The 25,911-nt window shown below is 38.3% G+C and overlaps 2 protein-coding genes across 6 annotated transcripts; one reads left to right on the forward strand and one right to left on the reverse strand.

Annotated features, from left to right (window-relative positions):
- Window positions 1-1,521: 1,521 nt before the first annotated feature.
- On the reverse strand, window positions 1,522-15,914 carry SGO2 (shugoshin 2). 5 transcript variants are annotated; one of them, XM_018911655.3, is made up of 11 exons: window positions 15,689-15,914; window positions 12,209-12,345; window positions 10,953-11,036; window positions 9,563-9,720; window positions 8,839-9,014; window positions 8,401-8,478; window positions 7,580-7,662; window positions 6,965-7,191; window positions 4,540-6,498; window positions 3,586-3,730; window positions 1,522-1,936 (listed from the first exon to the last, which is right to left on the reverse strand). In XM_018911655.3, the coding sequence occupies exons 4-11, from the start codon at window positions 9,705-9,707 to the stop codon at window positions 1,831-1,833; spliced, it is 2,919 nt and encodes a 972-aa protein (XP_018767200.1). In that variant the 5' UTR covers window positions 9,708-9,720; window positions 10,953-11,036; window positions 12,209-12,345; window positions 15,689-15,914; the 3' UTR covers window positions 1,522-1,830. The 5 variants fall into 5 exon arrangements, with proteins under 5 accessions (XP_018767200.1, XP_050832870.1, XP_030097760.1 ...); XM_050976913.1 differs by lacking the exon at window positions 15,689-15,914 and adding an exon at window positions 14,494-14,699; XM_030241900.2 differs by lacking the exon at window positions 15,689-15,914 and having other exon boundaries at window positions 10,965-11,036; window positions 12,209-12,502.
- On the forward strand, window positions 10,078-25,890 carry KCTD18 (potassium channel tetramerization domain containing 18). Its single transcript, XM_050976634.1, is given in 11 exon segments — window positions 10,078-10,743; window positions 15,691-15,910; window positions 16,432-16,588; window positions 16,590-16,606; window positions 17,688-17,899; window positions 18,792-18,931; window positions 18,933-18,980; window positions 20,015-20,109; window positions 20,454-20,556; window positions 21,220-21,584; window positions 21,587-25,890. Coding segments are annotated over 11 exon segments (2,211 nt in total). The 3' UTR covers window positions 21,775-25,890.
- The last annotated feature ends 21 nt before the right edge of the window (window positions 25,891-25,911 follow it).

Genomic DNA, 25,911 nt, shown 5'->3' on the forward strand with positions numbered 1-25,911 from the left:
TCCTCTCAGCACATTTCTCCAGCCTGACCAGATCTCTCTGAATGGTGACAGAACCATGGGGTGTTTCAGCCACTCCTTCCAGTTTCCAATCAACTGCAGACTTGGTTAGGGTGCACTGGCTCTTACAGGTTGTTAGTGAACATGTTAATTACTGCTGGTAGCAGTGTGAAACCCTAAGGAGCTCTAATGTTTTATTTATGGTTCCAGCTGGACCATTTGGCACTAATCACAACCTTCCAGCTTTTCAACTCACCTCACTGTGCCCTTAACAAATCCATACTTCATCAGTTTGTCTGTGAAATGTTATCAGAGGAAATATCAAAAGCCCTGATATAATTGAGACAAACATTTAGTTCTTTGTCCTCACCCACCAAGCTAGTTGGAGAAGATTATCAGGTTCATAAAGCCTGATTATCTGATTGCAAATCAATGCCAGCTACGCCCAACCACCTTCTTGTCTTAAACATGTGTTAAAGGACTATTTCTCCATCAGCTTCCCAGCTTACAATGTGATCTACAATGAAGGACAAAGAGTACATTTAAAAGAACGTTTTAAAGATTATAATTTTTAAAAGAATATATTGTATTTTAAGAATATACTTTAAAAGAATACATTATAAATTTAGAATAAGAATATCAGTTACACCTCTTAAAAAGAGACATGCCATATTAGACAAAAGGTCAAGCTAACCAAAGAACTGGTCTCTGAAAGTGTCACCAGGGAATGTCCTTGGAAAAGGTACAAAAATTGGTCAAAGGCATAGTAAGGCTTCTCCAGAATCATCTTCCAGCCTTCAAAAATTTGCAATTCAGGAACATCCTGTGCCAGAAATGGTGTTACTGGTAAGTCCTCATAGATTTTTCTTCCATTAATGTGTCTGATCAATTTTTAAGCCTGTGTAAACTACTAACACCTACTGCATATGCATGAAGAACCATCATCTACAACCAAAATAAGTTAACTGAGATCTCTGTCTCATCAAAAATGCCTCTCTATTGCAAAATTAACCTGAACCTTATCTATTGTAATGTGTAAAAGCTGTGCAGGTAGTGAGCCTCTCGTAGCATCTACAAATCAGATACTGCCAGAAAACTGTCAGCTGACAGCACATTTTGGAATGCAGGGGGGAAGCAGTACAAAAACCTGAAATCTGAATGGTATGACATTGTTGTATTACTTGTCACACGGGCAGTCTCAATTGGAAACTCAAGGTGTTGCTTTCTCTAGATCCTATTTGCTACTGAATTCCTACTGCAGCGCTTTTATCTTCCTTGCTGCCTCTGGCACATACTGTGGGCACCTGACTTCCCTCCATTATTTATTTCTCAATGAGATTTCCTTATTCAAATCTCAGTGTGATTCTGTCAAATCCAAAAGTCAACTATCAAAAAAAGACTATCTATCTCCATCTATTTCAATAAATTAATAAAAATTTGGTATGCGTGCATCCGTTCCAACCAGCACTGAGAACTAGTTCCACTCAAAATAAACATGAAAAACTCACAGTACAATTCCCAAAGCTGGTTTATTTTTATTTCTCATTAAAATACATATTTTCTAACAATTAATGAAGTGCTGCAAACCATTTGAACATATTATAAATTACTGACCTGAAATGCAAAACAGGAGTGAGCCTCACCTGTATAAGCCTTCCTCAGTAAAGTATTCTGTGCCCCTTTTATAGAGGTTCTTCTCTAGAAAATTTCACTGTGGAAGACTTTTACTAATCAAAGAACAACAAAGATTCTATATTGCTAAACATTTACATATATACATAAACAATTGTACCCATTTTAGAAGTATAGTCCATAAAGGCAATTTTCTCTTCCTCAATAAAATTTTGATTTGCTTTTAAAATTTCCTTTATTTTTTACTTTGTAGACTGGGGAATTCAGGAATTGTGTATCTGTAAATCGATCCCCTCTCCTTAATTTGCTGTAAAGAAAAGAAGTAAAAAACATCAGGTATGAATATCATTAATATTCAATATCATCAAAATCATTCAATATAGTTGCATCACATATGCAATTATAGTAATGTGATCATAATAATTCAGATGGTAAATAGCATTAATAAAAACTTGATACACTAAAGAAATTAAACTTGGGGAAAATAAGTATGTATGAAAAAGAAAGACACTAATGCTTTCCAAAATAATGCTGGAAATATGTGACCTCTATCATATTAGGATGTGATATTTCTAGAAAACAAAATTCAAAACTTGTTTAAACCAAACACTTAACAGCACCCATTTAGGACAGTGTAAATTTAACTATAATATAAATAGGAGACAATAATCTAAAATCTTATTGGCATCAACAATTTTTTTCTGTTATTAGTTACCATTTTTCAGTAACACAGAACTTATCATTTTGGGGTAAAAGAGTGGCAATGTGTCAGTATATAATACTACAGAATTTTAACACATAAGACAATTAATAAAATAAAAGTGTGACTCTAATCCCTGTCCATTTTTTTAATAAGTTATCTGGCATAAATATTTCTGAATTGCCAGCGGTAAAGTGAAGACTTCCTCCATTACTTTTAGTTCCTACTTCTCCTCAGTCTCCCTGCTTCAAGTTTTAGCTTACTCACAGAAGTAAAAAATATTTTGGGGTTGTATGAGAGCAGTGCTCTAATTTTTTTTCAGTTTGTGCATTATCTTCTCCTGCCACAGTATTGCCAGAAAAAAAAGGCTTTTTATACCTTTGTCATCAAGTAAGTTGGTATAATCCTTTCACTCTCTTCCCTGTTCCAGGAAGCCTTTCTATTGTCTTTACCTCATGAATACACATCCTACTAACTCAAACTCAACACAGTGGAACTGTTCCTTAAATTAATATTATACTTTAAAAAAATCCAAACCAAACAGAAAAACCTCAACAACTTTCTGGCAAAAATCCCACAGAATATTTTCAGAAATAGTGAACCTAAAGGTCCATTTATATTTAGATCTATTTATGTAAGGGCAAATACACTAGTTTTCTTAATGGAAGTTTGACTTAAAAAACCCCTTTTAAATTTCAGAAGCTATTTCACAATTTATGTCTTGTCTTTTAATAATCTATAAAATCCTGTGTAACTAAATTTACTAAGAATAATAAGAGGCAAATTAATTATAAAATATTCAATATAACCAACTCTCAAATTAATATATCCTAAATGATTTTTTATATTACGTACAGCTAGTTAAACTAAAAATCCTGAGTGATATTAGTACATAAATCTCCTTTCCATTTGACAAGATTACAAGGATACTATTATGGTATAATTTACCTTGAAGTATAATGTTCATAATTATTCATCTCTAAATGGATTTGTATCATGAAAAACATTAAGATTCACTATTATTTTCTATTAGTCCAAACTATATTTTAGAATTTGAATACTATTGTTGTCTTACTTTAGCACTTGGGAATTCTGCCACACTAACTGGAGAAGCCCTATATCAACAGTGAAGTATCTTTGCAAAAGAGATTTGTGAGAGCTCAACTGTTAATTTGGGGGTTTAATAACCGATGTTTACTGGGGGTAGTTATGTATGCAAAAGACAAGAACAGAAGCCCCAGTTTATGTGCACCTACCTCTGAAGACTGGGCTCCTTGTAGGAAATAGTGGGTCTGCCCCGTCTCAGTGGTGCTGCTGAGTCTTCTAAAGTTTGGGGGGATTTAGGTAGAGAAGTGTGAAATTGTATACCAGTATTTGTCAGTTCCTGGAAAGCTTTTCTCCCTGTAAATACAGCAGTTTATAGGCTCCATTTTAAATATTTTGTGAATTGTTATGTAATCTTCAATTAGTAATTATTTTTGATATGTGTTTCTTAATTGATTACTGCTCCTACACTAAAGATACTCAGCACAACTCCATTGTATTAACTCCATTACATTGCATTTTAATAACTGCACTTATTACAGAAGAATTTAAACCTATCTTCCAGACTACATTAAAGTTTTTCTTATGTTCTTAATGTATCTCACTTTAAAAAAGAGATTGTCACATCAGAGCTGGCACATGGGCAGGTTATAGAAAAACCTACTCAACATACTTTTAGATACGGGAATTCCTGTTGAGTTGCAGTGTTTCTAAAGAAAAAAAAAAAGAAATTTTAAGTCCAGATATATTTGCCATTTAAGAAGGGAACAGTGTAGTCCTGTCTTATTTCTCTTGGATAAAAGCTCAAGCTATTTTATCTTTCAATCCCCAACTTTTTGAATGTAATAGAATTCTTAAAAAAAGGAATACATGCTTTAACTAAAATTGCTTCTCAAGAATGTAGACTACTTTTATCTGCCCTACTAAGTATCATGTTGGGATATACTGAAAAGTAACAAGGACATTAGTCACCACAATTTAAAAAGATATTGTAACTGATACATGATATAGAAGATTTTGGTGATTTTCATTCTTGTCCTTTTCCGGTCCTGTTTTATCTGCTCTTAACAAGCAATGAGAGGAGAGAATTAAGAGAAGACATGTTACCACTATTTCAGGCACTACCTAATTCAAAAGGCCTTGCTTTTTCTAGTCCACACACTTACCATGACAAGGAGTCAGAGTATTTTTGTTACTCTGTTTAGAAATATGATCCATATTTTGTTCTGGTTTTTCAGCATCCGGTGCTTCATTACAATCATTTTGCCTGTGGATTTCAGAGCTTTTCAGTATAGAGACATTGAAGGAAGCATTGTGGTTATCAAGAGCTGGAAGCTCCATATCAGGAAGACCTTCCTGGGAGGAGCTATCTGCCTTAAATGGCATATTCTTACAGCATTCAGCTTCAATCACAGGCTTCAACTTACTCTCAAAGGAATTCAATTCATGAGGGACTTCCTGGTCATCCAAAATATTCTGATCCCCCTGATCAATATGCCTGAAATAACTTTTTTCTCGTCTGGTCTCAGTAATATGAGAACTAAACCTCTCTTTCTGCTTTACATGCTTATCAGGAAAATTACTTATGTGGGAGGTTTTACTTGCCACTGCTGAGGAATCTACCTTCTTTAACCTGTTAGCATCATCATCAGCCTGTTCTTTAGCTTCTGATGTATTCAGAGCTACACCATTCTGAGTAACTGAAGCTACTTGTGTTTGCTGAGTTACAGCTGCTTTCTTTCCAGCCTCTGCAAGCAACAAATCCTTATTGTTTAATTCTTTGTTTTTACAAACTGAGAACTCTGTAAGATTTTCCTTTGGTATTACACATGCTTTGCGGCTGGCCTTTGCCAATGTACGCTTCAATCTGCCTGGTGAAAGATGGTTGCTCCTTTGGTCTACTTTCTGACTAACTTTATGAGGGCTGTCATTTTCAGCTTCTCTACCTTGTCTGTAACTACTCTTTCTGTTGTTTTTTCTCTGTGTAATATTCTTCTGGTCTTGTTTCCTCTTGCTGCTGTCACATTGGTTTATGTCTGTTTGAGATTTTTTTGGAATATATTCTCCACACTGGCCAGTTTCCTCTCTATAGGATTTTTCTGTGTTTGCTTTGGAAAGGTTTTGAGAAGTTTTCCTCTTTATTGTTGGTTTGTTATCTTTTTCATTTGTATTCAGACAGTCCTCCTGTAAAGCCAATACATCAGAAATGTTATCTTGTAATGGTAAATTTTCAGCACAATGAACTTCTTGTGGGATCTTGTTAACAGATGAACATGAATCTGTTCTTTGTATTCCACTTTCCACTTCTCCAAACATTTCTGAGAATGTTTCTTTATTTGTCTCTTCTTTTCTTGGATTCATTAGATTAACCTGGTATGTCCTCCTGGAATCCTCAGCTTTACTTGTTCTATTCTGTTGGTCTACAGAATTTCCTGTAGGTAGCTGCTCTGTCTGACTTTGGAATAGCTGAGTTTGTGAATCAGTAGTTTCTGAAGTTTCACTATTGTCAGTCCTAGAGAGTCTTTCTTCTGCATGCAAATTTGAATGCACTTCAGTCTTGCTTTTAATTTTTTCTTTATCCTTCTTAGAATATTTTACTTTTCTGAAATTTGGTAATATTTTGTCCGAAGTGGCATTACTAGTTTTATTTTGGTGCAATTTATAATTGCCTTTTGCTGTAACTGTGAGTAGTTCACTTGCATCACTAGCAGTCAACTCCATATCAGCATCATAGATAGTTTCTTCAGGTTTCATCTTGTCAGTAAAAGGCAGCTTGGTACAATCTGTCTTATTTTCACTGTTAAATTTAAGAGGTGAAGGAATAAGGCAGGACAAGTCCCTTGAACCTTCCTGCAAATTCCTATCATTGGCGTTGCTGCTACTGTTGATGATATGAGGAGGCAGATCCAATGGCCTACATTTTTTATCAAAATCCTTTATATCAGGTTGAGTTTTTGACTTACAAAGTACTGCATTTTTCTTTCTTTCAGTCACATTTTCATAGGATGGCAATAAACTATCATGAAATTGTTCTGTAGGCTCCTCAGACTGTTCTAAGGATTGTGTATTTTTTCCATGAGTTAGGAAGGCACTACTGCAACTTAATTCTGCACACAGTTGATTTTCTGTAAAGAGAAAAATTTCAGCAGCTTGGGGAAAAGAAGAATGGAGTGTAGTTATCTGCATAAAACTACTGAAGACTGAACCAGAAGTATAGAAAATGATACTTTTTATTCTTTTTATTTTTAAACTGAATATACACATTCTATGGTTGGTCCTTAAAAATTTAGAAAACTGAAGCTAATTTGATAATTTACTGAAGTTGGATTTTTGAAACTGGACATAAATAAAACTATTTTTCTATAACTACTTGAGATATTATTTGGTTATCTGAGCTATGTAATTTCAACTAGTATTATTCTATAAATGATTATCAGGACACCTATACTTATGGATAAGCATTTATTTTTCACTAGTTTATTACAGTTTATGAATCTTACGGTATCATCTGTGTTGCACATTGAGTAATGAATTATTAAATACTAAATCTCAGAGAGTGTGAAAAATAAATCACACAGAAATACATCATACCTTTCAAAAATCTATTCTTGTCAACCATTGGTTCTGTTTCAGTGAAGTTTTGATTATTTGTACCAGGAGACAAGAGTGATGCAAACTTGACTCGATCTGAATGTACTTCCTCTGTCAAATTAGGGGTACACTTGAAAGAATTTGATGCTTCATCCAGAGAAGGGCTACCTTGCTGCTTTGCATTAGCTGCTGCATTGAAAGGAAGCTTTGCTGGCAATTCTAGCGTTCTGAAAAGAGAAAATTTTACTGTGAAGATATTTATTACATTTTCCATCATGACATTGATTGTTCAAAATGTTCCCTTAATAATGTATAATAGCTGAAAACAAGAACTCAAGTATGATACCAGGTTCTGTCTTGGGGCAAATGTATTTTTGATGACAGCCAATCCTGCTTTGGGCTGGTGAGATCACATGATACAAGCAGTGAGTTGCTCAAACTCGAGTTTTGTTTACTGCTCTGTCTCTAAATTCTGAGTTGCAAACAGGTAATTTCTGGATTAAAAATGAAATGGTTTCTCATTACTTCAAAACTACCTAGGACAAGGTGCAAAGATCAGCTGTAAGAGAAAGCCACAGACAGCAAGCACCTTTGGCATTTCACACAGCCACCTACCGAGCTGACCAACGTGCGCTCCTCAACTTGTCACCAGTAGGGCTGCTTGGGCCAGCTGACAGAGGAAAGGAACTCTGGAGGTCCTTCCAAAAGAAGAACAGCAGGGAAATATAAATAGTTAAATATTCTCTTATGTTTTAAGTACTGGAAATATACACAGGGAAAAAAAACCCACAAAATGAATGGGAAAAAAATACATGCACTGATGGAAGACACATGATATTCAAACACATGCAATAATTTTAAAGGAAAATATTTTGTGACAAAATTCATCAAAATACAAACCTACTTTTATCCCTAAGGAATGTACAGACTTTCTAAATGTAGCTATAACTCATACAAACTACATTATACATATAGAAGCACAGAGCAACACTAAGCAAGCTGAGAACAGACAACACAGTATTTTCCTTTTAAAAAATTAATTGTATTTTTTCCATGACACAAGGACTGACATGGACTATGTTTCCTGGTTAAGTTTCCAGATGTAAGATATTTATTGCAGCACTAAGCAAGGAAGGCAGGTAGCTTGCTCACTACATACTGAAGTGCTAAGCTTTTTATTTTGTAACCACATGATTCTTCTTTCAGGCTAACTGTTATTTAACTTTTAGATACTTGGGAAAGCAGATTAAATCCTAAATTTTCAGTACAGTAAAATTAAATATATTGTAATATACTGATTTAATCCCAAGTTTTAAGGAATTGGGGTAAATGTTTTACAACACAAATAGTATTTCAACATTGCACTCAATTTGATGCTTTGAAAATCTTACCCTGGAAGATAAGTTCAATATAGTAAAGTTGAAAATACATCTTACCTCAGAAGGACTGCTTATTTCTATTGCAGTTGAGAGGTTTTCATTCAAAAATGCATCTATTCCAATAAGAGTTTTATTCTGCATATAACAGAAAAAAAATATTTTAAGTGTTAAGAAGAGATAAGATATAAAAGGTGAATCTATGCTGCAATTTTTTTTTTTTTTACTTAATTGAGCACAAACTCATCTCAATACCTAAATATACAGGTGAACCTGGGACTAAAATAACTATAGATATACAAACTGATAGACAAAATAGTTCAAAAAAAGCCACAAAAGAAAAATTAAATGTAAATATTATGCTGTCAGGTGATATAACTTCACAAATCTGAGACATGTATTTTAAGCCACCATTTTAAGAAGGTATATTAAGTTTCAAAAAAATACAAAAGCTTAGCTTAGCTGCTGTAAGTTTAAATAAAGTTATTTGCAGCATACCAAACAGGTTAGTTTCTGACGAAGCCAGATATTATGAAGCTGCAGTTTTTCTACTTCCTTCTGAAGAAAAATCTTCTCATTCTTCAGCTTGCGAGAATTTTCTTTTTCAACACTCAAAGCCACAGCTAACGCTTTGTTATTTTGTTGTAAAGATACTTTAAACATAGATGAGTTATCTAAAGGAGACAAAATAATATTATTTTCAACAGCTTCAATTCCAGGCCCTCTCTGTGTGAACTATCACTATATGACAACGTTTTTATCTGTAGGTTCTGGTGCTACAGCAGCAAAGCCTAACACTTTCCAATGCAAAACAGTTTATGTAGCTGTCATTCTGATGACTACTCTGTCTGTTTCAAGTTTATTTCATGCATAGATTCTGCTCTAGTCTGGAGTTTTAAAAAGGTTATTTTAAGAAGAAAACATTTAAAAATTGATAGTTTTATAGGCATAAAAATGTTTGCAAATATTAATATATAAATTTTACTAATTAAAACGTTCAAACATTTTCATAATAAATGTGAGTTTTGACAACATAAAGAAAAAAAGCTTTATATTAAAAAATATCCTCCCACTGTCTTTATGAAAACCTACCTACACTTATCTGTTACAGAATGGTTGCAACAGGCAGAATTTCAGCTAATCATGTTAAATACAATTACTATTCCTTTTGAAGCCCTACATTCTAAGTACAGTATATGGCTTCAGTTTTAACAGGACTTACTTATTAATTTAGTTTTGATTTTAGAAGCTAAAGAAGCATTCCATTTTGCAGCTTGCAATGGTCCATCCCTCTTCTTCATCCATCCTTTAGCAGCATTTGAGGTGAACACAGCAGATGACGACTTAGCAGTTGCACCTTTATCCATCCTCAAAAAGAATCTGTACACCGTCAAGGGGAACGTCCAAATAAATAAACGGTCTTTTTGACACTTTTCAAAATTGAGTTTATTATGTCTTGTCAGGATTTCTGGGTCTAAAGCTGAAAGAATCGCTTCAGTCTTCACCTTTGTTCAGTTAATTAAAGCAGATTAATGAATTAATCAATACAATGAGACATTAACACAGAGAAACACAATACTTAACTAGTAAAGCATGAAACGATCGTAGATTTTTTAGCTTGTCTATTCCCTCACGTTAACTATCCGAACTTACACACACAAGGGGAAAACCCCGGGTTCTACCACTTCACAATACGACCAGAGGCAGCTTGTGTTTCGTCAGACAGATTTAAAACCGATGCATTTAAATGAACCGCATTACAGACGGTACAAAGTTAACCCAAAAGAGACGGAGAGAGAGAAGCAGAGACCGGCCGGCAAGCAGAGGGGCGTGAGGGCGGGGTCGCGCCCCGACGAGACCCTGGCGAGGCCCCGCCCGCCCCCGGAGCCCTCAGAGCCCTCAGGGCCAACGGCCGCGCGCGCGCCAGGGGCCGCCGCGAGGCGGCGCCGTTGGGCCGCGCGCGAGAGGGGCGGGGCCGGGGGCGCGCGGGGCGGGGCCGAGAGGGACTCGCGGGGCGGGGCCGAGAGGGACTCGCGGGGCGGGGCCGAGAGGGACTCGCGGGGCGGGGCCGAGAGGGACTCGCGGGGCGGGGCCGAGAGGGACTCGCGGGGCGGGGCCGAGAGGGACTCGCGGGGCGGGGCCGGGCGGGACTCGCGGGGCGGGGCCGAGAGGGACTCGCGGGGCGGGGCCGAGAGGGACTCGCGGGGCGGGGCCGAGAGGGACTCGCGGGGCGGGGCCGAGAGGGACTCGCGGGGCGGGGCCGAGAGGGACTCGCGGGGCGGGGCCGAGAGGGACTCGCGGGGCGGGGCCGGGCGGGACTCGCGGGGCGGGGCCGAGAGGGACTCGCGGGGCGGGGCCGAGAGGGACTCGCGGGGCGGGGCCGAGAGGGACTCGCGGGGCGGGGCCGGGCGGGACTCGCGGGGCGGGGCCGGGCGGGACTCGAGGGGCGGGGCCGGGGGGGACTCGCGGGGCGGGGCCGGGCGGGACTCGCGGGGCGGGGCCGGGCGGGACTCGCGGGGCGGGGCCGGGCGGGACTCGCGGGGCGGGGCCGGGCGGGACTCGCGGGGCGGGACTCGCCCAGGTGCAGAATGTGCCGCGGTAAAAGAGCTCACCTGGGCTCTCACCTTCGGTCAAGGACGTCTCAGAAGAGGGGTCATGGACCGCTAACCAACGGTTGCGGCTCTTTAGTGTCATGTCTGAGTGGTTTAAAAAGAAATTGGGTGTTTGTAACTTCCCAGAAAAAACATTTTCAATACCAACCGTTAATAACATACAATTAAATTTTTAAAAATAGACATTAAGGATATGAACGCTTAGCATCAATCTCAGTGCACTATGAGGAAGGGAGTAGGAAACTCCAGGTACTCCACTTAGCTGTCAAGAGATTTTTAGGAAGAGTTTAGGCGTTTGGCTTTCAGTTCAAAGACTTCCTTTAGGTTTAAGGGAGAAAAACATGTAATTCCTTCTTAGTGGCAAGTTAAATTTCTTTCTGGCTGATTTTGAGCTATTAGTAATACATGGAATAACAATGTATAGACAGCAATCAGGGCAATTAGGAAGACAACCGTGACAAATTTATAGATTTATAAATCTATATAGATTATATGCTGCCTGCATACCTACAGACTTGGAAGGGCAGGAAGTCTCTGACAACAGAATTTGAGCAAGCACAGTTTTAATGTGGTTCAGGTAATCTCAGGACTGTGAATTGCATGGAAGTACTTTAATTAAATGCTTTTCCCCAAAATCTCTTTTAACTCCAAAAGCCCTTTAACACTCTCTTCACATACATTCTCTTTTACTGGCTACATGTGCCCAGTTCCACCATTAGCTCAGGTGGACATTAATTGCTAAACTTGATCCAGGAATTGGTATTTTACAGTAAGCTGAATTAATGTTTTTTTTAAAGATTTACAGATATTCAAAGGTTGAAATAAAAAGCATCAGTTTCTGTAATGCAGTAATCATGCACAAAAACCTTACCTTGCCATATATTTATAGAATATATAGAATATTACAATATTCTATAAAGTAAGTCAGAGGAATCACACATGAAATATAAGTAGCATTATGTGAAAATGGATCTTCATGAACTTACTATTTTCATAATCTGCTCTAAAGAGCATCTGGAGAGTCCCTCACTTCTACCTTTTTTAGTGAATGATGTACAACAGTTTCTCAGTGTGGCCCTGAAGGTGCAAAACCCTTAAAATACAGCTTTGATCCAGCACACCTCATATACCTTTGGTACGTTTCCCTTACAAGGAAACTTGGAAGGGACTGTAGCCACTATAAAACTCTGGCCAAATAAAAGAGCAAATAACCTTACATAACTTTAAAACCAGAAAACCAGTCTAATAAAACTTACCTCCTCCTTCTCCTTTCCACAAGGCAGTGTTTTCCTCCAGATCCAACAATGAGTTTTCATTTCCTCCAATTCCACAACAGTGTCTAATCTTGAAGAGGCAATCACCAATTTGCTTCCATTTAGTGTTTATGTCACTACTGTGGGCAATAAATTTAAAATAAAATATGAAGTATTGCATTTCCACCCATGGTCATACTTTCCTTTACACTTCACTGAGGAACTGCCACGCTGGAACACTTCACATGGACAAATCTCCAGTTAATTGCCAGCTACTCAAACTAGGGAAGAACTTACAGCACTGCCAAGTTTCACAGCCTATATATCTTAAATGTATATTAAGAGCAGAATTATGAGTTTCAGTCACTTGGGATCCTATGACTGGTCTTTGAACAGAAATGAAAGGTAGTGAGGAAAAGACACACAGACTCTTGTGAAAGCTCTAATTATGTGGGAACTGAACCTGTACTTTACTAGATGCATACATATTCATGTCTGAGAAGAATCTTGGTTGAGGAATTAATCCTGTAGTGCCTAATACAGTGTGAGCTATGACTAAAGCACTTCTGGTGAGTAGATTATATAGAACAGCTTCTCTCTTTCTGGATTTCCTTATGTCCAACAAGACCTGAGCTCATGATACAGCTTTTCCTGAAATTACAGTATTAAGAACCTTTCTTCCTCTAATCACACCACTTCTTGCACAAGCTTAATGAAAAATCCATTTCTTAATGCCTCTTCCTCTCCATCGAATTTGACTGAAATTGGTGAAGTGAAACACAAATATATAGAGGGTGAGTATGTAAGCCTGGCTTCCTTGGGAAACTAATAAACACCAAACCAGAAACATCCCTGTGCTCATTTCCCAAAACACACAGCTCAAAGGCACTTTGCTTGTGGGGGCTGGTTATGCTGCACACTTCTATGCCAAGTAAATGCTGTACTAAGCCTGAATTGTAATGATAATTCACATGGTTAAATCTGAGGTCCAAAACCTATTGCCTTGCTTGTTCCTATATATGGACTGTGTATTGACTGAAACTGTGTATATCATTCTGGTCTTGCAGTGCAGAAATACAGGAACATTGTTCAGACTTTTGAGGCAAAACCAAGCCAGCTTAAAGGTGAAAAGAAGCATGGAAAGCTGCAGCTTCATTAAGTGAATGTTTTAGAGTGAGAAAGACCAAAGGCTGTACTTACACTATAACATTTGATAACAATGGCCACTTTTAAGTTGCAATTGCTAGGCATGAACTATTCCCAGTGAGTAAGGGAAAACATATCCTTACTAAAGATACAGTTAAACTAGATACCATTATTCCACAAAAACCATCTAGTAAGCTTATTTTCGCTCGTTTTACAGTAAATCCAACATCCATGAGTTATCAGCCTGTATTGCATTCAGTGACATGTAACTTGTGTTAATTCATTAGATATTAAGCATCAGAAACTTGGCTTCTGGGTACACTCTTGGTCAAGAACTGCCCAGGAGAGCCCTGGTGCTTGGCATGCCATTCCCTCTCTTTGCTACAACTGGAGCATGATTAGATGCCAAGAAAAATGAAATGTCTTTACTTTATGGCTTTACTAAATGGCCTGAAGTGCCATTTGAATGCAAATCTGCATTAAGATAAAAAGAAGTGAGTTTTAAGTAGTAAGTGATCATTCAGTTACACAACCTCAAAAAGAATTTATTATCCCCATACTAGGACCAGATGATGACTTACATGATTTATTTGCCCCTTTCCTCTAATGTTCTTCATTTGACTGAAGGGAAGTCTGAATTAAAACTGTATGGTCCTAAATATTAACTGAAAACATGGTAGTACATGAATATTTAGGTAATCTCAAAAATAAAAATGTAGTAACAGACCAGAATAAAGCAGGTGACACAGCTGGAACTGTAGCTGCTGTGTGCTACATATCATTTGGTCTGACCCTTTTGCAAGTGAGCCTGTAGCTGAAGTTTTAAATACCTTAAATTGGTGACAAAACACCTCAGAAAGGAAATTAGGTGTAAAAAATTAGGGTGATACAAGATGAAAATCAATAGGAATTACAAATATAACTGAGTAAACTATTTAAATACAATGTAGGCACATTTCTTCTATGTGCAGTGTACAGTTAAGTAAGTGGATTTTTACTGCACTTCAGGCAGCAATAAAAGTACACTGTTAATATCTGGTATTTATTTATCTCATTATATAGTAAATATAATATATGGAATATATTATATTTTATATAATATATTGTATATTATATATTCTAAACATATAATCAGCTCATACCTTCCAGAAAGTCTGCACAAATCCAGAGTTTGGCACTGGTTTTTTCACTCCTAGTTACTTGGCAGTTGTATCCTAAAGGATAGTTTCTTACTGCACGATCGGGCAAAAATCAAACGTTGTAAGCAAATAAAGGAGAATTAAATGGGAACTAGACATAATATTGCAAATTTTTTTTTTTTTAGAAAATGCAGCTGCATTTTAGAAATATTTTTCATGTATATAAACTTTATGTAATGAGGCTGAGACAAAAGTGTAACAAGAACTTATTTTCACCTTTCTATTGTTTATTGCATGCATTTTGATGACCACACAACTGTATGTCAGACAAGGAATTTAACAGGACACTTTCTGAATGTCTTTTTAAAATGACTGCATGAGGGTGAGGCATCTTGCCTGCATTACTGAATCACAGAATCATCAAGGTTGGAAGAGACCTTCAAGACGATCTGCCATCAGTCCAGCAGCACCACGTCAGGAGTCAGCTCAGGCTGCTCTCAGATCGAGAGCTGCCCTGCTGGGAAGGACTTGGGGGCAGCTGGTGGAGGGCAGGCTGGACATGACCCAGCAGTGGGCACTCCCAGGCCAGAAAGCCAAACGTGTCCTGGGCTGCATCCAAAGCCCCGTGGGCAGCAGGGCAAGGCAGGGGATCCTGCCCCTCTGCTCTGAGATCCCACCTGGAACCCTGCATCCAGCTCTGGGGCCAACACAGGAGGGACAGGGACCTGGTGGAGCGAGTCCAGAGAAGGCCACCAAGAGACTGGAGGAATGGAGCACCTTTCTTTCGAGGAAAGGCAAGAGAACTGCGTTTGTTCAGTCAGTCTGGAAAAGGGAGGGCTTTGGGCTGACCTAACTGCAGCCTTCCAGTACCTTAAAGGAACTTACAGGAAAGATAAGCAATAGTATTTTACGAGCATGTAGTGCAAGGACAAGAGGAAATGTATTCAAATTGAACAGGTTTATATTAGCTATTTGGAAAAAAAAAAATTCTTTCTGTGAGAGTGGTGAGAGTCACGGGGGAACAGGTTGCCCAGGGAAGCTGTGGATGCCCCACCCGTGTTCAAGGCGGGGGAATTGTTGGACCTTCAAGGTCCCCTTCCAAGCCAAACCCTTCTAAGATTCTTACTATGGAAACTACAGAAACAGCAATGGAACCAAACCCACTCTGAAAAAAAATTAAGCAGGGTTTGTGCCTTACAGAGCAGCCGACTGCAGGCGGGTCAGCCCCACTTGGGCGGGCGCCTGAGGGAGAACCTGGCGGCAGCGGCGGGAGCAGCGGCAGCCGAGCCCCCGGGGGCCTTGAGCAGCGGCAGCGACTCCGGGGAGGGGATGGCACGGCCGGGGCACACCGGCTGTCCCTCTGCTGTCCCCGCTCGGCTCGGCTCGGCCCGCTGCCATTGTGCAGAGCAGCGGGGCGCAGGTACCGCGGGGCGCCGGCCCGGCCGGGCCCTGAGCGCTGCTCCGGGGCGAGGCCGCGCGGCGCTTTCCGCTCCTGGGCGGAGCAGCGCCCCGGGGGCTGGGAGGGGCGAGCGAGTGCCCCGGGAAGTTAAAGCAACCCTAAAGATCGGTTTTTAAAGAAGCCACGGTGTCACTGGTTTAAAAAGAGCTGCGTTTTTAGTGCTGTCGGCTATGCTCAGGATTTTCCAGGTTGTCCTTCCAGAGCTCTGGTTACACATCCTCACCACGTAACTCTGCTTGCCCATTTGTCTCGAAAGAGTAAGCTCTGTGTTTCCTAGCAAAGTAAAGCGTCATAGATTGTTACGCCAAAGGTGCAGAATATTTGGCTATTTGCATTGATAGGTCTCCAGAACTGTTTTTAGAGTGGTATCCTCTTACAGATGTGCAAGAGCTGAGCTGTCGCTTCAGTCTTGTATGTGATATGTTAAGTCAGTAGCTGGCATTAGTTTGATTTCTATTTGTATCTGTTTTAGGTTTGAATAGCTCATAATGTCATCACCATTGGCAAATGCAATGAAGAGGGCAAGGTTGAAGCTGTCCAGGATATTCTATGAGTGAATGTGCGAGGCTGTTTATACACAGCCAGGCTCGAGTCTCTGTGCTGCTCTGAGGATTCCATGCTGGTGTCCATGCTCACTGGTGAAAGGGGATGAATCAGGTAAATACTGAAGCTCTAAATATCACATTCTGATCATGGAGCTCTCCGGCAAACACATGCTTTTATATATATATATTTATGCATTTTCTAGTATATCTTTTCCCAGTCTGCTAAGCATCATTTGGCTTCTAATTCCAGGTTGTAAAACAATCTGCATGCATGACTTTATGTACAGGTAGTTCCTCTGAATTCCACAAATCTATAAACACACACATTTGTACACTGTCCAAACCGTGCTTTGGAATGTACTTTCTTCAGTAAGAATACAAAAATAAATAAAACTGAAGTTGGCAGAGTGTTTGGCATTCATCTTGGGTCTGTCTGTGAGCCCCTATAATCTCGCATTCCTTCTGCTCATTACATAAAGAGATTTGGGTCTGATCTTTGTTTCAGACAGTAAAAATTGCATTTTTCATCACCATGGCTTGATATAAAAGTTTGAATAAAACTATTCATGGGTCAAATTTCACACTTGTTTGTGACTTAGAAATCCTGCCAAAATAGATCCAGGTAAAAGAGACGATGGATAAAGAATAGTAATTCCTTGTTGCATACATAAAACTCCTTATGTTAAACATTTTGGGTTTAAAATACCCGAAATGTTTAACATAAGAAGTTTGCATAACCCAGCAGGACTTTGCTACCATCTTTCCCAGCTGCAGTGAACAGTCTGCTGTACAGACCATATGGTTTGGTTGGTTTTTGTGGGGTCCTTGAGCCTTGCAGGCAAAGGAGAGAAAAAGAAAAAAAAAAACAGTATAACTTGAGCAATATCCAGGGAAGGTTTGACTAGATGTGTACTGGAATTGATGCTGATTTTAACTCTTTTAAACAGTCTAGAAGCAAAATTGAACAGATCCCTGCCACAGTGAATAGTGATTTCACTGAAACTCCAAAGAAATGTTTACTGCACTAAGAATTTTATCTTCAAGTAACAAATATTCCAGGAAAACAAATTACCATTTTAAAAGAGTAAAGACAGTATACTTACTCCTCCTCAGTAAAACCAGCACACAAGTTTTGTACAAAAGGCTGTGCTTGATGATTTGGGAAAGTATTTAAAATAACTTAATGTTTTCAGGAGCATGTCTAATTGATTGAGGTGGAAACCTATTTAAATATCTTTTGGATTGTCTTCATGGAGAAATTCAGATTCCTGGAGATGAAAAAGTTAGAACTGCACTGCAGGAGGAAGCAGATTATTTTGGAATCCCTTATCCATAAAGTCTGTCTGATCCTTTGGCTAATGAAATGGAAATACACTCTTCAAGGTCCAATATAGAGCTTAAAAAGGTCCTGACATTTCTTAAAGTTTTGATGCTGAACTCTCCAACCTGTGCCATTCTTTAGCATCAAACACTAAAGGTACAGAATGTCCAAGTTAGCACTTCTTAGTGCCCACACTAAATCATGAGTAAATTCAGAGTTTTAGTTAAGAAATCTAGAGTGGAAAATGCAGTCAGTATAATTAAGGACACCAGCTTCTCCCATCATTGCAATACAGCAGCAGTTTAAATGTGAGTGTTGTACATGCAAGTCTGCTGTAGAACTTGTGTAATAGGGAGGAAATTTAGTTTCTTATTTGGCTTCAAATCTTACTTGAAATTAGATTTGATCCCTTCAAGTTGTTTGGGATGGGGTTTCTTTTTCAGTTTTACAAATTATTCCTAAAACTTGTAAGACAAAATGCACTCTGACATTTCTTTAGAATGAGAAAGGAGAAAAGATAATTAGTGTATTATTTAAAATCCTAAGGTTTTAGAGTGTTGTAACTTAAAAGCTAATTCTAATTAACTGGCAGGAAATTAACTCATACTACCAGCTCTGGCTGTTATTCCTGACAGTCATCAATGTTTTCTTGGCAAGTTATTTTTCTCTGTATTTCACATTCTCCCTTACTCATTTCCTTTTGAAAAGTGTAAAACAATTCCAGGCCTTTCAGTTTCTCTGCATGTTAGGGAGCTGCCTTGCCTTTAACTATTTCTCTTGCCCTTCTGAACCTCTTAGTTTCACAACATTCTCTGGTAACATCAGATAAGAAATAACTGCAGACATTATTCTAGAAAAACTATCTCCTTGATTTACTTAAAAGAGCTCACTGGTACAGTTAAGAAAACTTAAATATAAAAGCTTATTCAACTAAAAACACTGCATTCTTATTCTATATGTTTTATGTTTTTTCTAGGCTTTGTTGGATTTCTGTGATTCTTACCATTTAGATTGCACCAAGCCTACAGTTTGGCTCCTGCACTATCTCAACACTTGTGGAGCAAGCTGTGAAAGGAAAATTATTGGTGTGTATGCCATAAGAGCTGATGGGACTGATTAATAAGGCACTAGGAATGAAAATTCATGGTAAAAGCATGTAAAAAAGGTGACTGTCAAACATGAAAGCACTCTGAAGTGAGAATAAATACATATTATAACTATGCCTAAATATTATCATATGTAGCATAATGCAGCATTATTGTACTATAAATCTGTGGAAGGAATCCTTCCAGCTCCCAAAGCAGCTGGATAATAGAATGGCCACATTAAACAAATAAACAAGATAAAAACTAAACTTGGAGGTTAAAAATTTGAGAGAGTACACACAAGGTGGTTAGCATGCAGTTGCTCTAAGTTCTTATTCTGCTTGATTTACTATTTTTAAAATACAATTAAGACAACAATTAAAAATTATTTTCTAATGTTTAAACTAAATACAGTGAATAAATACAGAAAAACCTCCAGAAAAACCTCCAGAAATATTTGCAAAGTTGGTTGTGATTCATGCACTTCTTTTGTGCAGTCTTCTAAGACAGCTGAACACTGAGAACCAAAGATGAAAGGAAATGGCTTTAATTTTTTAAAGAACAAGTACAGCTGTACCACACTATTAATGTATTTACATGGCAGTGATTGGGAGTTATGGGCAGACCTGTAGCTGGTCTTTGTCACTCTCACAGTGCAGTGTCAGAAGTGTCACTGTGCATCTTTTGATTAAGACAGCTCTCTTGATACTTCATCATCTTTATAATTAGGATGCATATCTTCCTAAATTTTTAGGCTGGGAACATTAATATTTATTCCAAGGGTATTTGGCAACATATCAGGTACCTGTTCTCCTACTGTGTATTCTAGAAAAATAAGTTTTACATAATTAATTCTGTAATTATTCTTCTGTGAATATCTATCCTTTCATGAATATCCAGTTTTAGCAACAGGCATTCACAGGAGGGTTAGAACCTCTTATTTGAATAAAAACAAAATCAGAGTAACATCTTCTTTTCTGCTTTATAAAACATTTGCTGCTAAGTCCTTATAGCTAGGACTTGGTAAAAAGAATGATCTATTTCACCAATGGGACATTTCTAAGGACTTAGCAAACTAATCACATAACTGTTACCTTTAAAACAATATTCCTAGAGAAGCTGGAAATAACATCCAATACCTCTGGAGCTATTACTCAGTAACTGAGCTGAAAAAGATGATGGATGCTTTCAATGCCTGGGAAGGGAGAGGTAGAGTAGTAATTTTTTATTTCAGCATTACTACTTTTTAACATAAAAATAAGAAAAAATATTTGCCAACTAAGTATAATAAAAACCTCTACATAAACTTTCATAACATTGTAAAATAGTAGTGGCTCTTTGGAGGGAAGAAAATGTTTTATGGGATGTTCCAGAGAGGGGACAGGAATTGACATGAATGAAGCAGCATGCTGGCTGTCAGCAATGCTCATGTCAGCAGGCTGAGAGCTGAAATTCTGCATAATAAAATACAAGTATTCATGTATTTAGTCAGGTGTAAACATGCATGGCTGTGTTCTCTCAGCTCACCAGTACAATGCTGCTATGAAATGCAGGTGTCAGCTACTGCAGAGTGCCTCAGGAGCTGACTGAATGTTGGACTCTGGAAGAACACCCTCTGAGAGGCAGTTTGCATCATATGCCTCCAGTTTATAAAAGGTATGCTGATTTGCATTGGTGGTGTAAAATTAATTAACAAATACAGTGCCATCTTTTTTTTTTTCCCCTCTATAATTTCAGGTTCCTTAAAAGTCTATGCATGTTGGGATTTCTCTGTTTTTCTTTAAATTACATTTTTATAAAACATCATAGAGCTCTTAATTGCACAACTGAACTCACTAGAAAAAAATTATGGGTTTTTTTAAGTTTCTGACATCTCTCAGCAGCCTGGCAAGGAGTAACTTGAAAAACTAGAGAGCAGTATTAGTTAAATGGACTGCTAAATCAGAAATTTAAGTGAAAACTTTAAAAAGTTAACTGGTTTTCACATCTCTGAGATGTATTCTTTCAGAAGGAGTTTCTAGAACTTCCTCTCTGCAGTTTTATGGTGATATTTGTGATTACACCTCCGTTCCCCACACGTTACCTAAAAGCAGCCTTTTGCTGGCACAGTCACAGAGAGACTGATGATTCTATTCACAGAAAGGCTGCTCTGATTGTAGTGATGAACTGTTGGGAGCACTAATTTATGCTTCTTACAGTATCATTTAAACCTATCTGTGAAAGGCTGTTGCAGATGGTCTGTTTTGTAATAATGTTATAAAAATAACAATTTACATATGTATAGTTCATGTCTTTAAATTGAAGTTCTTTGTTTTACAGATGATTAATTGACTGTACTGAAGTGGAAGGCTGTTTACCATGTAAAGTAGATCTCCAGCCAATTAGATTCTCAGGTCCCTCAACAAGTACCCACATAAAAGTCAAGAATTCATCTTCATTAAAGATAGCTGCTTGCAATGCTTCACATTCTGCAGCAATTCTTAAACGACCCCACAGTGAAAGTCTGATGCTGCACAAAGAAGCTTCTCAAACCACATCCACAACGTGCACACCAGTGCCCAGCAAATCCCAGGCTCCCAGAGGAAGGCAGAGGGCTGGCAATGGGCCACTGAGCCAAATGCCATTCCAAGCTCCAGGGAGTAAGAAGCCTGTGAACAACCATGCAGTGAAGGCGAAAAGGACTCCACTTTTCTTGTGACACCATCTCAGCCACCACCTTCTGCATCCAGTAAAACAAGTGAACAGGATAGTGCTGAAATTCCTACAGTGCTAAACAAGAAAGAACCAGCTGTATTAGCAGAAAGTATTACCCTTAAGAATGATACAGGGGGTACTCAGTCTGATAGACTGGACAGCTCTACATTATATGGTTGAAGAAGAGGTCATTACCTCATGTGATCCTTTATTCAAGGTTAGGTAGAAAATTGTGATGAAAAAGATAATGAAAAGCACAGGAAGAAATTGTTTTAAGAGTACTGAAATTTGTTTTCTGCTTTTTTTCTAGATATTTTTTATATGTTGGTAAGTGAGGAAGAAAATGGATTAAAAAATCCCTCAAGCACATGCACCTTAACATTCCAGTAACTCCCATTTGTATTTCTGTTGTGCCACACCATAAAGTGAGTACTTGCACAGCACAAAAGAAAACCTTTATCAACTTTAACTGCAGTGAGCCTCAGTTTGTACCTTTAAAGGGGGGAAGAATAGATTAAAGTAAGTAGCTTTTATTAGATAGAAACTTGCCACAAGTATACAACATATGCATCCTGCAGAGACATGGGAAGTTGAATGCACTTACTGGCACTTCTGGTGAGGGTAAATCACTATTTTTGTTCTTACTAGCAATGCAAGGGATCACCTGTGCTTGTACGCTGAGAGAAAATTCAGAAACACAGGAAGGGAAGAAGTGTGCTGTGTGAGTAACAGGGCTGCTCCCTCTGAGAGACACTCATTTACAGACACACACAATAGTGTGGTGTGATCTGCCACTGGGGCAAGGCTGGTGCAGCTGTGGCATTTTGTGTCACCCTGCTAGGGGATGGCTTTTCTGGGGCTGCAGGGTCTGAGTTACACCTGGCCTTCCGTGTCCTCCTGCAGATCCTTTCAGAGAAGGAGGGCACAACCTCAACCTGTGTGCAGCACAGCACAGAAGGTGAGGTCCAAGTGCTGTGCTTTAAAGAAAAAGCCTCCCTCCTTCCCCCCCTGTGCAGGCTGGAGGAGACATTCTTGTAGCAGGGCAAATGTTGAGCAATGATACTGAAACAAAGAGCTGCTGTATGTTTCTATCAGCAGAGGAAAGGCAAGTTTGGATCCTTGATTTTCAAGAGCCCTTTTAGTGATTTAAACCAGTGAACAAAACCTGGCTTTGTTTTCTACTCTTGCTTAGAGTTGGGTGCTGGCTTTTTTTGCTGTATTTATGACTACTTTTGCTTCTCCAGCACAGTAAATACAGCTGTCTTTGAGAACATTGCCAAAAAGCAAATTCTTAAAATTCCCAAGACTATTAGAATTACAGAAGGGTTCTTTAAATGTTTTATTTGCTAGATTATTTAAAGCCATCACATTTTCAGGTTTTGCTTCCAACCGTAAGGACTTGAAACATAATTTGACCAATAAAAAGCCCCAATTTTTTCTGTATTGACATGTTTTTAATGAGACATCTTGCCATAAACAGTAGTGACTGTAAAGATGTAGAGCACTATAATTTTCTGCTACTGGTATGTATATGGAAAACCAGCTGATCTTTAGATTATTTAAGCTAGTGTTTTTTCTTTAAAAATAAACCTGAAGATCAACAATCCCAAGACTCTTCCCATCTCAACAAAAAAGTTTCACTGAACAAAGGACAAAGCAGAAATTAGGGAAGGATACTAACATAATGTACTCTAGTATTGGAACATGCAGTTCATTGAGAATATCTTTGTGAAATTTGTTTTTCATAATAATCTGACTGAAAAGCAGTTTTTAATACTTCTGTGTAATTTCTACTTCACTATTTATTCAATGTCTAAGCACTTTACCATGCACCCTAAAATCTTTTTACAAGGCTGTCTAAAGCTGATTTCTTTCAACTTTTAAATTTAGAAAGCTTCTTTAAACACAGAATCAGAGATAAGTAATAAAAGACACACAAGAAAAAGCTTTGAGAATATTCCTACAGGACTTTTAGTTTGTACTACTTCAGTGTTTACTTACTTATTTTGGTAGTACAGTATTTTTTGAGTAACATTTGTGCCATTTGCATTACAGCAGCATTAATGAATCTTCTCTTTGTGGTGGACATACTAGCTTGTGGTTAAAAGAATAAAAAACAACCCCCTTGAATTTCAGTAGATGAAATGATAAAGTGCCTGTGGTGAAGAAGGTAAAGAAAGAAGGACTTGATTTTATTTATTTATTTTCAATTGGATGGGGTGCTAACATGGCCTTTTAACTTATCTAAGTAGGCACCTCCAGCATGTTTTTTATATCACAGAATCTTGTTCACTTTTGATTAACTGCTAAGAGTGATATTGAAGCATTTTATGATAGATGGAGAGCATTAACTTTCATGGTGACTGGAACTAGATGCACTGTCAAGTGGTGTGACAATGATTTACTTTAAATCTTTGTAAAATTATAAATCATTATAGCAGAGATCATGTTGAAAAGAAATGTTCAGCAAGTTATTCCAATTCCAGAATAATTAAGTTTTCTTTAAAGGAGACATTTTCAAGCACATTACGTGTTGGGTTTTTTATCTTTTCTTTTTTCCCAAACATGGTTAACTACTCTAAGTTTTACAAAGAGCTTGACTGCATTAAGCTACCTTGACTTTTTAGTTTTCCAGCTGTGTATGTGGATCTTTATTTTGAGGGGTTCTGCCCTTACTCTGAATTTAATCTTACACAGAAGATAAACAAATTCAATCTGCTTTAAAACACTGTCCCTTTAAGATGTGTTTCCACTTCTGGAAGAGCACTAAGTGCAGTGGGAATTCCATGTTTGTGTTTGAGTGAGGCCAAACAGCTGTATTTGCTTTGCTAATTGAGGGGACTTTTTATAAAAGAGGACTGGCCTGGAAGGGAAGCCCTGCCATAAATTCCTTCACTACCCCTCAACAAGTCCCTTGAAAAGAGAATTGCAGGTTGTTGTCTCTGCAATGAGAAGGTAAAAACAGAGTTTTGTTGAAGATGGGCCCAAGAGCTTTTGGCTACTTGGAACTACCATGAAATTGGCAGATATAATTCCAAGTATACAGACACACATGAATTGAAAGATGAAGATTCTGACACAGTTCCAGAGCACAGTCACATAATGTGGTCAAAAAGTGCACTGGAGTAACCTTCCCAAACAAATTAGACAAAACCTGGTGTGCTAAAACTGCAGCATTCCCACAAGCAGCCCTCTCTACAGCCTTAGCAAACCCACACACAGCTCTTTAACAAAAAAAATGTCTTTACATCACCAGAGAAAAGAGAAATGCCATCTCTCACCTGTTAGTCCTGGATCTGTCACACACTGAGCCTCCAGTACATCAAAGCTTGGCTGGTACTGAAGAGAACAAGGTGGTCCTGTTGTGCTGAGTTATGACTTACAGATTTTATTTATTTATCTGCAGAAGGTCACTTGTGAGAAACTGACTTAAGGAATAAAGTAACTTTCAAAAATGCAATAATCAAGTGTAGAAGCTATAAGGAAGGAATAAATGTTATTACAGGCAAGTTAGCTTTTCTTTTTTTTAGGAAGGATTACAAGATGAGACACATTTCACTACTTACATAGAGATAAGAAGTTCCTGTGTAATATCTGCATAGAATTTGTAATTAAATCTCTTAGAGTGAGGTTACAGTGAAACTGTAAGGCAGTAGATAAATTTTGAAAAGCTCCCTATCTGATGGGTATGCACAGCAGAGATGCTGGAATTTCAGTTCCATCTACTCCAAAACATTCAGTTTAAAAGTGTGATAGGTAATTAACTAGGATAATAGCAGTGCTTGCTGGGCTAAGAAAGCCAATGTCCACCTACAGGTTTATTTTCCTTTTACCACTCTTCCAGATGACGATGAGTTACTGGCCTTTTAAAATCAGGTTTTACCAATATTCACATGTGGGACACTGCACCCACATATAAAGAAAAATAAAAATATGGGAATGCACTTTGCTCTTCCCTTGGAGATCATTTTTCAAGGGCCCCAGAGGGGAATAATCCAGTCAGTACTAAGGAAGTGTACAGTCAGAGAACAGAAATTAGGCAGAGGAAATTGCTAAAAAGCAATAGTGAACAATCACCTAGGTGTAAACTTTTAAAGCTACTTAAGTGTCCTCCTGCTCTTACTGACCTTTAACACCTTTTTGATTCTGACACTTCAGCCAACAGGTCACTTGACAGCCAGCTTTGGATTCTGACACCTTACTATGTTAAACAGCAAGTTCCTGTAAAATGTGCTCAGCACAAAAATGTGCTCAGAGGTGGCTCTCATGGCAAGGCTGTGGCATTAGAATCAAGCCAGAAGCAAAAGCCTAGTCCAG

Source organism: Serinus canaria, chromosome 7 (assembly GCF_022539315.1).
Source record: "Serinus canaria isolate serCan28SL12 chromosome 7, serCan2020, whole genome shotgun sequence".
NCBI lineage: Eukaryota > Metazoa > Chordata > Aves > Passeriformes > Fringillidae > Serinus > Serinus canaria.

Excerpts from the sequence above, each read along its gene's own strand:
- SGO2 (XM_018911655.3), bottom strand. The coding sequence starts at position 9,707 with ATGGATAAAGGTGCAACTGCTAAGTCGTCATCTGCTGTGTTCACCTCA. Across the intron at positions 7,663-8,400 it reads AAATAAGCAGTCCTTCTGAG|GACCTCCAGAGTTCCTTTCC; the intron begins GTAAGATGTATT and ends TTCTTTTGGAAG. Across the intron at positions 6,499-6,964 it reads CAAGAATAGATTTTTGAAAG|AAAATCAACTGTGTGCAGAA; the intron begins GTATGATGTATT and ends TTCTCTTTACAG.